General features: G+C 44.1%; 1 protein-coding gene across 2 annotated transcripts in view; it reads left to right on the forward strand.

The window, feature by feature from the left end:
• LOC124117374 (sugar phosphate exchanger 3-like) overlaps positions 1–11,692 on the forward strand; it is a 37,567-nt gene extending 25,875 nt beyond the window's left edge. For both annotated transcript variants that reach the window (XM_048401388.1, XM_048401389.1), the window contains exons 11-17: positions 3,569–3,710; positions 5,251–5,276; positions 5,519–5,594; positions 6,795–6,899; positions 8,572–8,666; positions 9,092–9,157; positions 9,499–11,692. In XM_048401388.1, coding sequence (XP_048257345.1) covers positions 3,569–3,710; positions 5,251–5,276; positions 5,519–5,594; positions 6,795–6,899; positions 8,572–8,666; positions 9,092–9,157; positions 9,499–9,639 — 651 coding nt within the window. In that variant the 3' untranslated portion in view covers positions 9,640–11,692. The remainder of the gene's footprint in view (positions 1–3,568; positions 3,711–5,250; positions 5,277–5,518; positions 5,595–6,794; positions 6,900–8,571; positions 8,667–9,091; positions 9,158–9,498) is intronic.
• The last annotated feature ends 2,307 nt before the right edge of the window (positions 11,693–13,999 follow it).

Here is a 13,999-nt window from a genome sequence, read left to right on the forward strand (position 1 = left end):
ACATCATCTCCTCTTGTCTGGGGTCATACTGGTGAGTTACACCATCTCCTGTCTGGGGTCATACTGGTGAGTTACACCATCTCCTGTCTGGGGTCATACTAGTGAGTTACATCATCTCCTGTCTGGGGTCATACTAGTGAGTTACACTATCTCCTGTCTGGGGTCATACTGATGAGTTACACCATCTCCTGTCTGGGGTCATACTGATGAGTTACACCATCTCCTGCCTGGGGTCATACTGGTGAGTTCCACCATCTCCTGTCTGGGGTCATACTGGTGAGTTACACCATCTCCTGTCTGGGGTCATACTGGTGAGTTACACCATCTCCTCTTGTCTTGGGTCATACTGGTGAGTTACACCATCTCTTGTCTGGGGTCATACTGGTGAGTTACACCATCTCCTGTCTGGGGTCATACTGGTGAGTTACACCATCTCCTGTCTTGGGTCATACTGGTGAGTTACACCATCTCCTGTCTGGGGTCATACTGGTGAGTTACACCATCTCCTGTCTGGGGTCATACTGGTGAGTTACACCATCTCCTGTCTGGGGTCATACTGGTGAGTTACACCATCTCTTCTCTGGGGTCATACTGGTGAGTTACACCATCTCCTGTCTGGGGTCATACTGGTGAGTTCCACCATCTCCTCTTTGGGGTCATACTGGTGAGTTACACCATCTCCTGTCTGGGGTCATACTGGTGAGTTCCACCATCTCCTCTTTGGGGTCATACTGGTGAGTTACACCATCTCCTGTCTGGGGTCATACTGGTGAGTTACACCATCTCCTCTTGTCTGGGGTCATACTGGTGAGTTACATCATCTCCTGTCTGGGGTCATACTGGTGAGTTACACCATCTCCTCTTGTCTGGGGTCATACTGGTGAGTTACACCATCTCCTGCCTGGGGTCATACTGGTGAGTTACACCATCTCCTGTCTGGGGTCATACTGGTGAGTTCCACCATCTCCTCTTTGGGGTCATAGTGGTGAGTTACACCATCTCCTGTCTGGGGTCATACTGGTGAGTTACACCATCTCCTGCCTGGGGTCATACTGGTGAGTTACACCATCTCCTGTCTGGGGTCATACTGGTGAGTTACACCATCTCCTGTCTGGGGTCATACTGGTGAGTTACACCATCTCCTCCTGTCTGGGGTCATACTGGTGAGTTCCACCATCTCCTGTCTGGGGTCATACTGGTGAGTTACACCATCTCCTGTCTGGGGTCATACTGGTGAGTTCCACCATCTCCTCTTTGGGGTCATACTGGTGAGTTACACCATCTCCTGCCTGGGGTCATACTGGTGAGTTACACCATCTCCTGCCTGGGGTCATACTGGTGAGTCCCATCATTTCCTGTCTGGAGTCATACTAGTGAGTTACACCATATCCTGTCTGGGGTCATACTGGTGAGTTACACCATCTCCTCTTGTCTTGGGTCATACTGGTGAGTTCCACCATCTCTTGTCTGGGGTCATAGTGGTGAGTTACACGATCTCCTGTCTGGGGTCATACTGGTGAGTTACACCATCTCCTCCTGTCTGGGGTCATACTGGTGAGTTACACCATCTCCTGTCTGGGGTCATACTGGTGAGTTCCACCATCTCCTCCTGTCTTGGGTCATACTGGTGAGTTACACCATCTCCTCTTGTCTGGGGTCATACTGGTGAGTTACACCATCTCCTCTTGTCTGGGGTCATACTGGTGAGTTACACCATCTCCTCTTGTCTGGGGTCATAGTGGTGAGTTACACCATCTCCTGTCTGGGGTCATACTGGTGAGTAACACCATCTCCTGTCTGGGGTCATACTGGTGAGTTACACCATCTCCTCCTGTCTGGGGTCATACTGGTGAGTTCCACCATCTCCTGTCTGGGGTCATACTGGTGAGTTACACCATCTCCTGCCTGGGGTCATACTGGTGAGTTACACCATCTCCTGTCTGGGGTCATACTGGTGAGTTACACCATCTCCTCTTGTCTGGGGTCATACTGGTGAGTTACACCATCTCCTCTTGTCTGGGGTCATACTGGTGAGTTACACCATCTCCTCCTGTCTGGGGTCATACTGGTGAGTTACACCATCTCCTCTTGTCTGGGGTCATACTGGTGAGTTCCACCATCTCCTGTCTGGGGTCATACTGGTGAGTTCCACCATCTCCTGTCTGGGGTCATAGTGGTGAGTTACACCATCTCCTGTCTGGGGTCATAGTGGTGAGTTACACCATCTCCTGTCTGGGGTCATACTGGTGAGTTACACCATCTCCTCTTGTCTGGGGTCATACTGGTGAGTTACACCATCTCCTGTCTGGGGTCATACTGGTGAGTTACACCATCTCCTGTCTGGGGTCATAGTGGTGAGTTACATCATCTCCTGTCTGGGGTCATACTGGTGAGTTACACCATCTCCTCTTGTCTTGGGTCATACTGGTGAGTTACACCATCTCCTGTCTGGGGTCATACTGGTGAGTTCCACCATCTCCTGTCTGGGGTCATAGTGGTGAGTTACACCATCTCCTGTCTGGGGTCATAGTGGTGAGTTACACCATCTCCTGTCTGGGGTCATACTGGTGAGTTACACCATCTCCTCTTGTCTGGGGTCATACTGGTGAGTTACACCATCTCCTGTCTGGGGTCATACTGGTGAGTTACACCATCTACTCTTGTCTGGGGTCATACTGGTGAGTTACACCATCTCCTCTTGTCTGGGGTCATACTGGTGAGTTACACCATCTCCTCTTGTCTGGGGTCATACTGGTGAGTTCCACCATCTCCTGTCTGGGGTCAAACTGGTGAGTTACACCATCTCCTCCTGTCTGGGGTCATACTGGTGAGTTCCACCATTTCCTGCCTGGGGTCATACTGGTGAGTTCCACCATCTCCTGTCTGGGGTCATACTGGTGTGTTACACCACGTCCTCCTGTCTGGGGTCATACTGATGAGGTCCTCCATCTCCTGTCTGGGATCATACTGGTGTGTTACACCACGTCCTCCTGTCTTGGGTCATACTGGTGAGTTACACCATCTGCTCTTGTCTGGGGTCATTCTGGTGAGTTACACCATCTCCTCTTGTCTGGGGTCATACTGGTGAGTTACACCATCTCCTCTTGTCTGGGGTCATACTGGTGAGTTCCACCATCTCCTGTCTGGGGTCATACTGGTGAGTTACACCATCTCCTCTTGTCTGGGGTCAAACTGGTGAGTTACACCATCTCCTCCTGTCTGGGGTCATACTGGTGAGTTCCACCATTTCCTGCCTGGGGTCATACTGGTGAGTTCCACCATCTCCTGTCTGGGGTCATACTGGTGTGTTACACCACGTCCTCCTGTCTGGGGTCATACTGATGAGGTCCTCCATCTCCTGTCTGGGATCATACTGGTGTGTTACACCACGTCCTCCTGTCTTGGGTCATACTGGTGAGTTACACCATCTACTCTTGTCTGGGGTCATACTGGTGAGTTACACCATCTCCTCTTGTCTGGGGTCATACTGGTGAGTTACACCATCTCCTTCCTGGGGTCATACTGGTGAGTTACACACCATCTCATTTGCTTAATGTTTGTGTTGCAGTACTCCCTTGCCTACGCCTTCCTGAAGTTGGTCAACTACTCCTTCTTCTTCTGGCTGCCGTACTACCTCTCCAACGCCTACCATTGGAAGGAGACGGTGGCGGACTCCATATCCATCTGGTACGATGTCGGCGGCATCGTAGGTCAGTCTCACCACAAACACTCTCCCCAGTCTCACAACAAACCCTCTCTCCCAACTCGCACCACTTTCTCCTCAGTCTCACCACCCACTCTCTCCAGTCTTATCATACACCCTCTCCAGTCTCACCGCACACTCTTTCCAGTCTTATCATACACTCTCTCCAGTCTCACCATACATCCTCTCCAGTGTCACCATACACTCTCTCCAGTCTTATCATACACTCTCTCCAGTCTCACCATACACTCTCTCCAGTCTTATCATTCACCCTCTCCAGTCTCACCGCACATTCTCTCCAGTCTTATCATACACTCTCTCCAGTCTCACCATACACTCTCTCCAGTCTTACCACAAACCCTCTCTCCCAACTCGCACCACTTTCTCTCCAGTCTCACCATACACTCTCCAGTCTTACCACAAACCCTCTCTCCCAAATCGCACCCCTTTCTCTCCAGTCTCACCATACACTCTCTCCAGTCTTACCACAAACCCTCTCTCCCAACTAGCACCACTTTCTCTCCAGTCTCACCATACGCTCTCTCCAGTCTTACCACAAACCCTCTCTCCCAACTCACACCACTTTCTCTCCAGTCTCACCATACGCTCTCTCCAGTCTTACCACAGACCCTCTCTCCCAACTCATACCACTTTCTCTCCAGTCTCACCATACACTCTCTCCAGTCTTACCACAAACCCTCTCTCCCAAATCACACCACTTTCTCTCCAGTCTCACCATACACTCTCTCCAGTCTCATCACACAGTCTCTCCAATCTCACCTCACTCTCTCTCCAGTCTCACCATACACTCTCTCCAGTCTCACCATACACCCTCTCCAGTCTCACCAAACACTCTCTTCAGTCTCACCACAAACCCTCTCTCCCAACTCGCACCACTTTTTCTCCAGTCTCACCATACACCCTCTCCAGTCTCACCAAACACTCTCTCCAGTCTCACATAAACCCTCTCCAGTCTCACCATACACTCTCTCCAGTCTCACCACACTCTCTCTCCAGTCTCACCGCACACTCTCTCCAGTCTCACCACACTCTCTCTCCAGTCTCACCACACTCTCTCCAGTCTCACCATACACTCTCTCCAGTCTCACCACACTCTCTCTCCAGTCTCACCGCACACTCTCTCCAGTCTCACCACACTCTCTCTCCAGTCTCACCATACACTCTCTCCAGTCTCACCATACACTCTCTCCAGTCTCACTGCACACTCTCTCCAGTCTCACCACACTCTCACTCCAGTCTCACCACACTCTCTCCAGTCTCACCATACATTCTCTCCAGTCTCACCATACACACTCCCTCCAGTCTCACCACACTCTCTCCAGTCTCACCACACTCTCTCTCCAGTCTCACTGCACACTCTCTCCCGTCTCACCTCACGCTCCCTCCAGTCTCACCATACACTCTCTCCAGTCTCACCATACACTCTCTCCAGTCTCACCTCACTCACGAAAGGTAAACTTCAAGTTTTTAAAACACTATCATTGTGATGCCTTATCATTGTTGAAAGGACAAACCTTCTGTTTCAGGGGGAACTATAGGAGGTTTTATATCTGTGAGTATGAACCATCTAGGTCAGGATATTAATATGTATCAAAATCATTCCTTATTTAAAGGGAATTTTCAAAATAAACTGATTTTCTTGTTTGAATATTGATATAATGGTCATCAAGTTTTTGAGATCATAAGTCAAAACATCATTGACATATTTCATCTTATCTACAAATAATTCTCAATGGTTGCAGTTCTATTTGTTTGGTTTTGCTCATAATCTCTTACATCTATTTGTGTTTACAGGACAGGTTTGAGAGGAGAGCGATAGTTGTCATCCCGATGCTGGGGCTTGCCATTCCATCACTGTTTATATATGGCAGTAAGTACATAGCAGGGACAAGCCAATATCTGTTTGTCTTCACTATCTGTGTGCAGCAGAGAAAATTTAAGAAACAATTTGAAATAAGTAGCAGTGGCGGATCCAGGGGGTGGCCTCTGTCTTAGTAAATCTGATGACATTTTGTATGCGCATTGCCTACCATGATAACATGTTTGTTTGTTGTTTGTTAACGCTGCACTCAGCAATATTCCAGCTATATGACGGAGGTCTGTAAATCGAGTCTGGACCACACAATCCAGTTATTGACATCATGAGCATCGATCCACGCAGTTTGGAATATGATGACATGCATCAACCAAGTCAGCGAGTCTGACCACCCGATCCTGTTAGTCGCCTTTTACCACAACCATAGTCGCCTTTTACGGCAAGCATGGGTTGCTGAAGACCTATTCTAGCCCAGATCTTCACCCATTATAAGTAATGGTTCAAATATAGTATTTGTGATTTTTTGGGCGGTAGTATAGACTTTCACAACAATAATTAAGGCCTCCATTTTTTCCCCTGTAAGAGCATCTGTTTTCATGCATCCTGTCCCCCAAAGAATTGGTTCTCAAGCAATGGCTTTTTAAAATATCGAGCAGGTGGGCGGTGCCTTTATTTTTTCTCGCTTGTCCAGACTAGTATGTAACCAAATAAACAGTTGTGTACCATCAACTTGGGAAAGGGTCTCTCTTCATAAACAAGCATACAAATTTCTATTGCCGCCATGACCATAACACAAGATGCGCAGTAAAGCAGTGAGCATGTAAAGGGAAGTAACTGTGTGTTATATTGGATTGTATTGTTTTTAAGTATTAGGATTTTTATATATATTGAAAATGGAAATAAAAACGAAACAGGCGGGGGACTTTATGATGATGCAGCGGTGCCTGAGAACCAAGATAATTATTTTTTTAGCCTTAAAGAGCAATAACCTGTAAAATAAAGCTGACATGCCAATATGTAATCACGAAAATACAAAGTTTTGATTTGAATTTAGAAACAATTATGTCCTTTTTACTGTCAAACAATGACATAACATTTCATTATTTTAGTCAGAACTTTGAATTCATGTGGTTTTATTCAAATACTGCTACAAGCAGGCACGCTGTTTATAGAAGGCCTAACCAAAACCGCATCATCCAAGGTCCTCAGCTGGAGTAAACGTTTTGCTGTATCATGTGGTACTAATTTCCTCAGATTCTCCTGCTAATTTGACAATCAACTCATTCCTGATGTCAGTGGCTGGGTTCTTCATTGGCGGAGTTGCCAACCTCGTCAGCGCTGCTGTAGCTGCAGATCTAGGTAGGAAAGTAGCTCTTGCATTTCCCTTCATCAATGAATGTTGTTTAACCACTGTAGCAAAAATTAAGTATATATTGTGTCAGACTGTAGATAATCTAAATTCAAAAGTTCAAGAAATACTGCCCAACGATTTCTAGTGAAAGGACAAGAGATATTTTGTTGTAGTGCATTGTCCATTGTTAACTTTTATGTCTTCGACATCTCCGCCATAGCGCCCATTTGTGATATTTCATTTTGCTGTTCAAACATTTCTGCATGTATCATGTTTGATATAGAGTAAGTCATCTTCCTGAGGCAAGGGAGTTAACTGACTATAAAAGTCCAGTTTCCACCCTTGCCGAACTAGGCTGGAATTTCTGAGCTTGAGCGTAGTGCCACCAGTAGCCGTTCTGAGTTATGTCGCTTTTATGTCCCTCCTATTGACCAATCAGTTTCCACCTCTCGTATTACTTGCATTTGCTTCAAACAAAATGGCGGTGCCCACTCAAGAAAATCTTATTGATAATCAAAATCTATATTGTAATAAAACAGGTCTTACCCTGCAAAGTGCATCAAATTACTTGAGCACCTTGATTAAAACAAGAAAAGATTTCAGCATATCCGTCGACATCCAGTTGACGGTACACAAGCTTTGCAAATCCTGCAGTTGACCAAAATCTACACACTGAAATCCATGCTGCTGACGAACAGGATGTCTATTTTGTTACGCAATTTTGATTGGACTTTGCATAGACTCGTTAGTCCAGCCAAAATGTAACTCAAGAATCAGCTCTCTCGTGCTTTACGGCACAAATTTCAAATTGGCGACTACGCTTCGAAACATATTTTGACAAATTCTTGATTACAAATTTGAAACCTGAACAAAAAAACATTCTGGAATGGCTAATAGATGGTCTAGATTGTAAGGATTCAGTTGTTAAACCTGTAACTATGGCTCGGAATACACCATGTTAAAGTTTTTGAGGCTGCATGACTAGAAATCCCCTTCCCGACTGTCACTTTCATAATCTGGTAAGCGATGCACTGATTGGTCGGATCAAAGGTCGTTCTGACGTTACCCCTAATGGGATGTCTTCAGATCTTTGTTTAGCGGTAGCGAGAACTAAGGTCTGATTTTAATGAGATTGCAAGGTACTTTGTCCACCTTGACAGGTTGTATGTTGTGTACACACTAAATAATAAGCAATATTTTCGTAGGTGGAAGGGGGATATAGGAATGGGTGCTGTCCGTCCGTCCATCACGTTTCGTTTCCGGAGCAGAACTAAAAAAACATGAGAGATTTCTTAACCAAACTTGGCACATAGATAGGTCTAGTGGTGCCTTTTGATAGTTTGGGACTTTTTTAAATTTATGTTTCGAGTTTCCATGGCAACAACTTTGACTTGGACAGAAAATGGCGGTAGTGCTCCCTTTGGAGCAGATCTTCAAAACCGTACAATATTTCTTCACCAAACTTGGCACATAGATAGGTCTTGTGATAAACTAGTGCCTTTTGATAGTTTGGAATTTTTGTTAAGTTTATTTTTCGAGTTTCCATAGCAACGACTTTGGGCGGGGGATATGAATATTTTTAAGTTATCAATTAATTATTTGTTACTTTTTGTCCTTAGTTTCAGGCAGGTGTCATGAAAGTGTGTTGTGTGTTATTGATTCAGTATCTCTGTACCACAGGCAACCAGGGCCCTATACAAGGCAACACTGAGGCCCTGGCGACCGTCACCGGCATCATAGATGGAACAGGAAGTGTCGGGGCGGCCATTGGACAGGTAGACAGTGTTATACATACATTGATTTACATACTAGTATTTGGTACATCTGCCAAAAGTATGTTTAGGATTAACTCACAGAGCCATATTACACAGTTTTGCCAACCTACCAGTTTGTTGAAGTTATTATTCGTACCACTTGGGTCGTTGGCCTCGCAGTGTGGACCTCTATTGTTTTTGTTTGAGAATTAAATCATGCATGAATTAATGGCATGAAGTCACACTCGGGAATTTATTCATGCATGATTTATAAACTCATACTGGCCCTTGAAGCAACTTTTCTTCTGTTCTTGAATTGCCAGTTGATTCTTTCTTTCCTGGTCAATAAGATGAATTGTATATTTTGAAAGATGTCACTGCAGAGCTATAAATGATCGTGGTTATTGCCTGTTTGGGACCTGTATGACTGATATAATCTGATCCAGATCCTGGTTCCGGTGATACAGAGAGCTCTTGGCTGGCGAGCTGTTTTCTACCTCTTCATGATTTGTGTAAGTGGCGCCATCCCCTATAGTGGTACCAAGTAGAACATTGTGTGTGTATATCAGGAATTTATCTACAAATAGTTAGAGACCGATAATCAGCCAAATGTCTGCAGCAAATATTCCCATATTGGAACTAATCCTTTTTCGGATATTTACAGGACCAATGAAGAGGCGTTAATGCCCAGATTTACATCAGTGCTTTGAATGCAATATGAAAGTACATTGTTCAAGTACCTCTGACTTAAAACAAGCAGAACAAAAAAAATATCGACATTTCTTTTTGTGCAAAATAATGATTTTTTTCCCAATTTGCCTGCCCAAGTTTACATGTGTTGGTCTCTCCCCAGACGTTCCTGACGGGGGTGTGCATCTTCCCGTTGTTTGTACGAGAACTGAAGGACATCTGCAGCAACTATCAATACTCCTGGCACCGTGGACTACGTCGACGTCGACGTAGTTCCCAGGAGGATCAAGCTGTGTGGGAGTGAGGAAGACGATGACTTGACGTGTGTTGACGCATCCTGTTATATATCAACCCTTCCACCCATTGGCCAGCATCGATGTATTTGCTGTGAAACCGAATCTAGAATTAATATTATTTTATATACTGTAAATCTTGAAATTAACGCGAGCGTGAATTATATTGCCAAAATGCGAGTGGTTTTTGTTCGCGCTAATGAAACTTCGCATTTATGTCTCCAAAATGACTATCAACAATAACAGAAATAGTGGAAATTCCAACTTGAATATTAACACAAACATTGAGCAGTTGTAACAAGTATATATCAAAGTCTTTCAAGGAATAGGAATTACACAATAGGTATTGCTTCCACAATAACACAATAGGCATTGCTTCCAAAATTTCACAATAGGCATTGCTTCCAGAGTTTCACAATAGGCATTGCTTCCAGAGTTTCACAATAGGCATTGCTTCCAGAGTTTCACAATAGGCATTGCTTCCAGAATTTCACAATAGGAATTGCTTCCAGAATTACACAATAGGCATTGCTTCCAGAATTACACAATAGGCATTGCTTCCAGAATTTCACAATAGGCATTGCTTCCAGAATTTCACAATAGGCAATGCTTCCAGAATTACACAATAGGCATTGCTTCCAGAATTTTATTGCCTTTGAACTTCCTCAATGCCAGTCAACAGATTAAACATATAAACTGTGTATTGTATTTAGGAAAACACTGTTTATTGTTTTTACGGAAGTGCTCAACTCAGCGCTAATAAGGGGTCCTATTTGCTGTTTCATTGTATTAAGGTAAGGTTGGATTAAAGTAAGGATTATGTATCATTCCACTGGGGATGGGGTGGGTCTCTTCTAACTAGAGGTCAGCCGTCGTAATAATTTGGAGACGCATTAATTTCAAGATTTACAGTACATATGTATCAATTTGATAATGTACTTTTCAGTTCTGTCTTTTGACTTTTCTCTTGTGAAAGTTCTGAATCAGTGCCGTTGATGACATGGGCCATGCTTCTTAATGGGCAACGCTCCTCCGGCCTAATAGTTCATGCGTTGTAATTGCAAGTCTCTCAATTCGTAGAGCATTTAAGTTGTTGAAAAAGGTGAATAAGGCTTTGTTCAGTATGCAGGTATTGCAGTCTGTGCAGGACGCAGCAAGTGCAGTATTTCAGTGTCATCTATGTTGCAGGTGATTATCACGACTCTATGAGCCTGAAGCTTTTCTTGAATCACAATGTTTTACTAAGCTGAGGAGAATAGGCTGAGGAGAATAGGCTGAGGAGAATAGGCTATTGAACTTGACAAGCCAAGGGCCAGTTTTCTTTTCTCCACTCCAGAGTCTAGATTTCTGTGAAAATGTTCAAAATTTATTTATTATCACATAGAATTTAGCATGACAAATACAGCATTACCATCACACACAGTATTGCTTCATATTGAAGATTAAGTGGACAAAGTTTTAGGTCAATATTTATTGCCTTGCCTCAAAACCAAAACTTTCCAGTCAATAAATGTTTGATGATTAGAAACATAAGTAAAGGTTTTATAGCAAGGTAGTGTTATTGTGAGGAAGTGATATGGCAAGGAAGTGTTATAGCAAGGAAGTGGTATAGCAAGGACGTGTTATAGCAAGGACGTGTTATAGCAAGGAAGTGTTATTGTGAGGAAGTGTTATAGCAAGGAAGTGTTATAGCAAGGAAGAGTTATAGCAAGGACGTGTTATAGCAAGGAAGTGGTATAGCAAGGACGTGTTATAGCAAGGAAGTGGTATAGCAAGGAAGAGTTATAGCAAGGACGTGTTATAGCAAGGAAGTGTTATAGCAAGGAAGAGTTATAGCAAGGAAGAGTTATAGCAAGGTAGTGTTATTGTGAGGAAGAGACATGGTGAGAAAGTGTTATAGCAAGGAAGAGACATGGTGAGAAAGTGTTATAGCAAGGAAGAGACATGGGGAGAAAGTGTTATAGCAAGGAAGAGACATGGGGAGAAAGTCTTATAGCAAGGAAGAGACATGATATGGGGAGAAAGTCTTATAGCAAGGAAGAGACATGGGGAGAAAGTCTTATAGCAAGGAAGAGACATGGGGAGAAAGTGTTATAGCAAGGAAGAGACATGATATGGGGAGAAAGTCTTATAGCAAGGAAGAGACATGGGGAGAAAGTCTTATAGCAAGGAAGAGACATGGGGAGAAAGTGTTATAGCAAGGAAGAGACATGGGGAGAAAGTGTTATAGCAAGGAAGAGACATGGGGAGAAAGTCTTATAGCAAGGAAGAGACATGCGGAGAAAGTGTTATAGCAAGAAAGAGACATGGGGAGAAAGTCTTATAGCCAGGAAGAGACATGGGGAGAAAGTCTTATAGCAAGGAAGAGACATGGGGAGAAAGTCTTATAGCAAGGAAGAGACATGATATGGGGAGAAAGTCTTATAGCAAGGAAGAGACATGATATGGGGAGAAAGTCTTATAGCAAGGAAGAGACATGCAGAGAAAGTGTTATAGCAAGGAAGAGACATGGGGAGAAAGTCTTATAGCAAGGAAGAGACATGATATGGGGAGAAAGTGTTATAGCAAGGAAGAGACATGGGGAGAAAGTGTTATAGCAAGGAAGAGACATGCGGAGAAAGTGTTATAGCAAGGAAGAGACATGCGGAGAAAGTGTTATAGCAAGGAAGAGACATGGGGAGAAAGTCTTATAGCAAGGAAGAGACATGCGGAGAAAGTGTTATAGCAAGGAAGAGACATGCGGAGAAAGTGTTATAGCATGGAAGAGACATGCGGAGAAAGTGTTATAGCAAGGAGGAGACATGGGGAGAAAGTCTTATAGCAAGGAAGAGACATGATATGGGGAGAAAGTGTTATAGCAAGGAAGAGACATGATATGGGGAGAAAGTCTTATAGCAAGGAAGAGACATGCGGAGAAAGTGTTATAGCAAGGAAGAGACATGATATGGGGAGAAAGTGTTATAGCCAGGAAGAGACATGGGGAGAAAGTGTTATAGCAAGGAAGAGACATGGGGAGAAAGTCTTATAGCAAGGAAGAGACATGATATGGGGAGAAAGTGTTATAGCAAGGAAGAGACATGGGGAGAAAGTGTTATAGCAAGGAAGAGACATGGGGAGAAAGTGTTATAGCAAGGAAGAGACATGATATGGGGAGAAAGTGTTATAGCAAGGAAGAGACATGATATGGGGAGAAAGTGTTATAGACAGGAAGAGACATGCGGAGAAAGTGTTATAGCAAGGAAGAGACATGATATGGGGAGAAAGTCTTATAGCAAGGAAGAGACATGCGGAGAAAGTGTTATAGCAAGGAAGAGACATGCGGAGAAAGTGTTATAGCAAGGAAGAGACATGGGGAGAAAGTGTTATAGCAAGGAAGAGACATGGGGAGAAAGTGTTATAGCAAGGAAGAGACATGATATGGGGAGAAAGTGTTATAGCAAGGAAGAGACATGCGGAGAAAGTGTTATAGCAAGGAAGAGACATGCGGAGAAAGTGTTATAGCAAGGAAGAGACATGGGGAGAAAGTGTTATAGCAAGGAAGAGACATGGGGAGAAAGTGTTATAGCAAGGAAGAGACATGCGGAGAAAGTGTTATAGCAAGGAAGAGACATGCGGAGAAAGTGTTATAGCAAGGAAGAGACATGATATGGGGAGAAAGTGGTATAGCAAGGAAGAGACATGCGGAGAAAGTCTTATAGCAAGGAAGAGACATGATATGGGGAGAAAGTGTTATAGACAGGAAGAGACATGCGGAGAAAGTGTTATAGCAAGGAGGAGACATGCGGAGAAAGTGTTATAGCAAGGAAGAGACATGGGGAGAAAGTGTTATAGCAAGGAAGAGACATGGGGAGAAAGTCTTATAGCAAGGAAGAGACATGGGGAGAAAGTCTTATAGCAAGGAAGAGACATGGGGAGAAAGTCTTATAGCAAGGAAGAGACATGGGGAGAAAGTCTTATAGCAAGGAAGAGACATGATATGGGGAGAAAGTGTTATAGCAAGGAAGAGACATGGGGAGAAAGTGTTATAGCAAGGAAGAGACATGATATGGGGAGAAAGTGTTATAGCAAGGAAGAGACATGCGGAGAAAGTGTTATAGCAAGGAAGAGACATGCGGAGAAAGTGTTATAGCAAGGAAGAGACATGGGGAGAAAGTGTTATAGCAAGGAAGAGACATGGGGAGAAAGTGTTATAGCAAGGAAGAGACATGCGGAGAAAGTGTTATAGCAAGGAAGAGACATGCGGAGAAAGTCTTATAGCAAGGAAGAGACATGGGGAGAAAGTCTTATAGCAAGGAAGAGACATGGGGAGAAAGTCTTATAGCAAGGAAGAGACATGATATGGGGAGAAAGTGTTATAGACAGGAAGAGACA

This window comes from Haliotis rufescens, unplaced genomic scaffold (genome assembly GCF_023055435.1).
Source record: "Haliotis rufescens isolate VD_foot unplaced genomic scaffold, xgHalRufe1.0.p SCAF_22, whole genome shotgun sequence".
Lineage (NCBI taxonomy): Eukaryota > Metazoa > Mollusca > Gastropoda > Lepetellida > Haliotidae > Haliotis > Haliotis rufescens.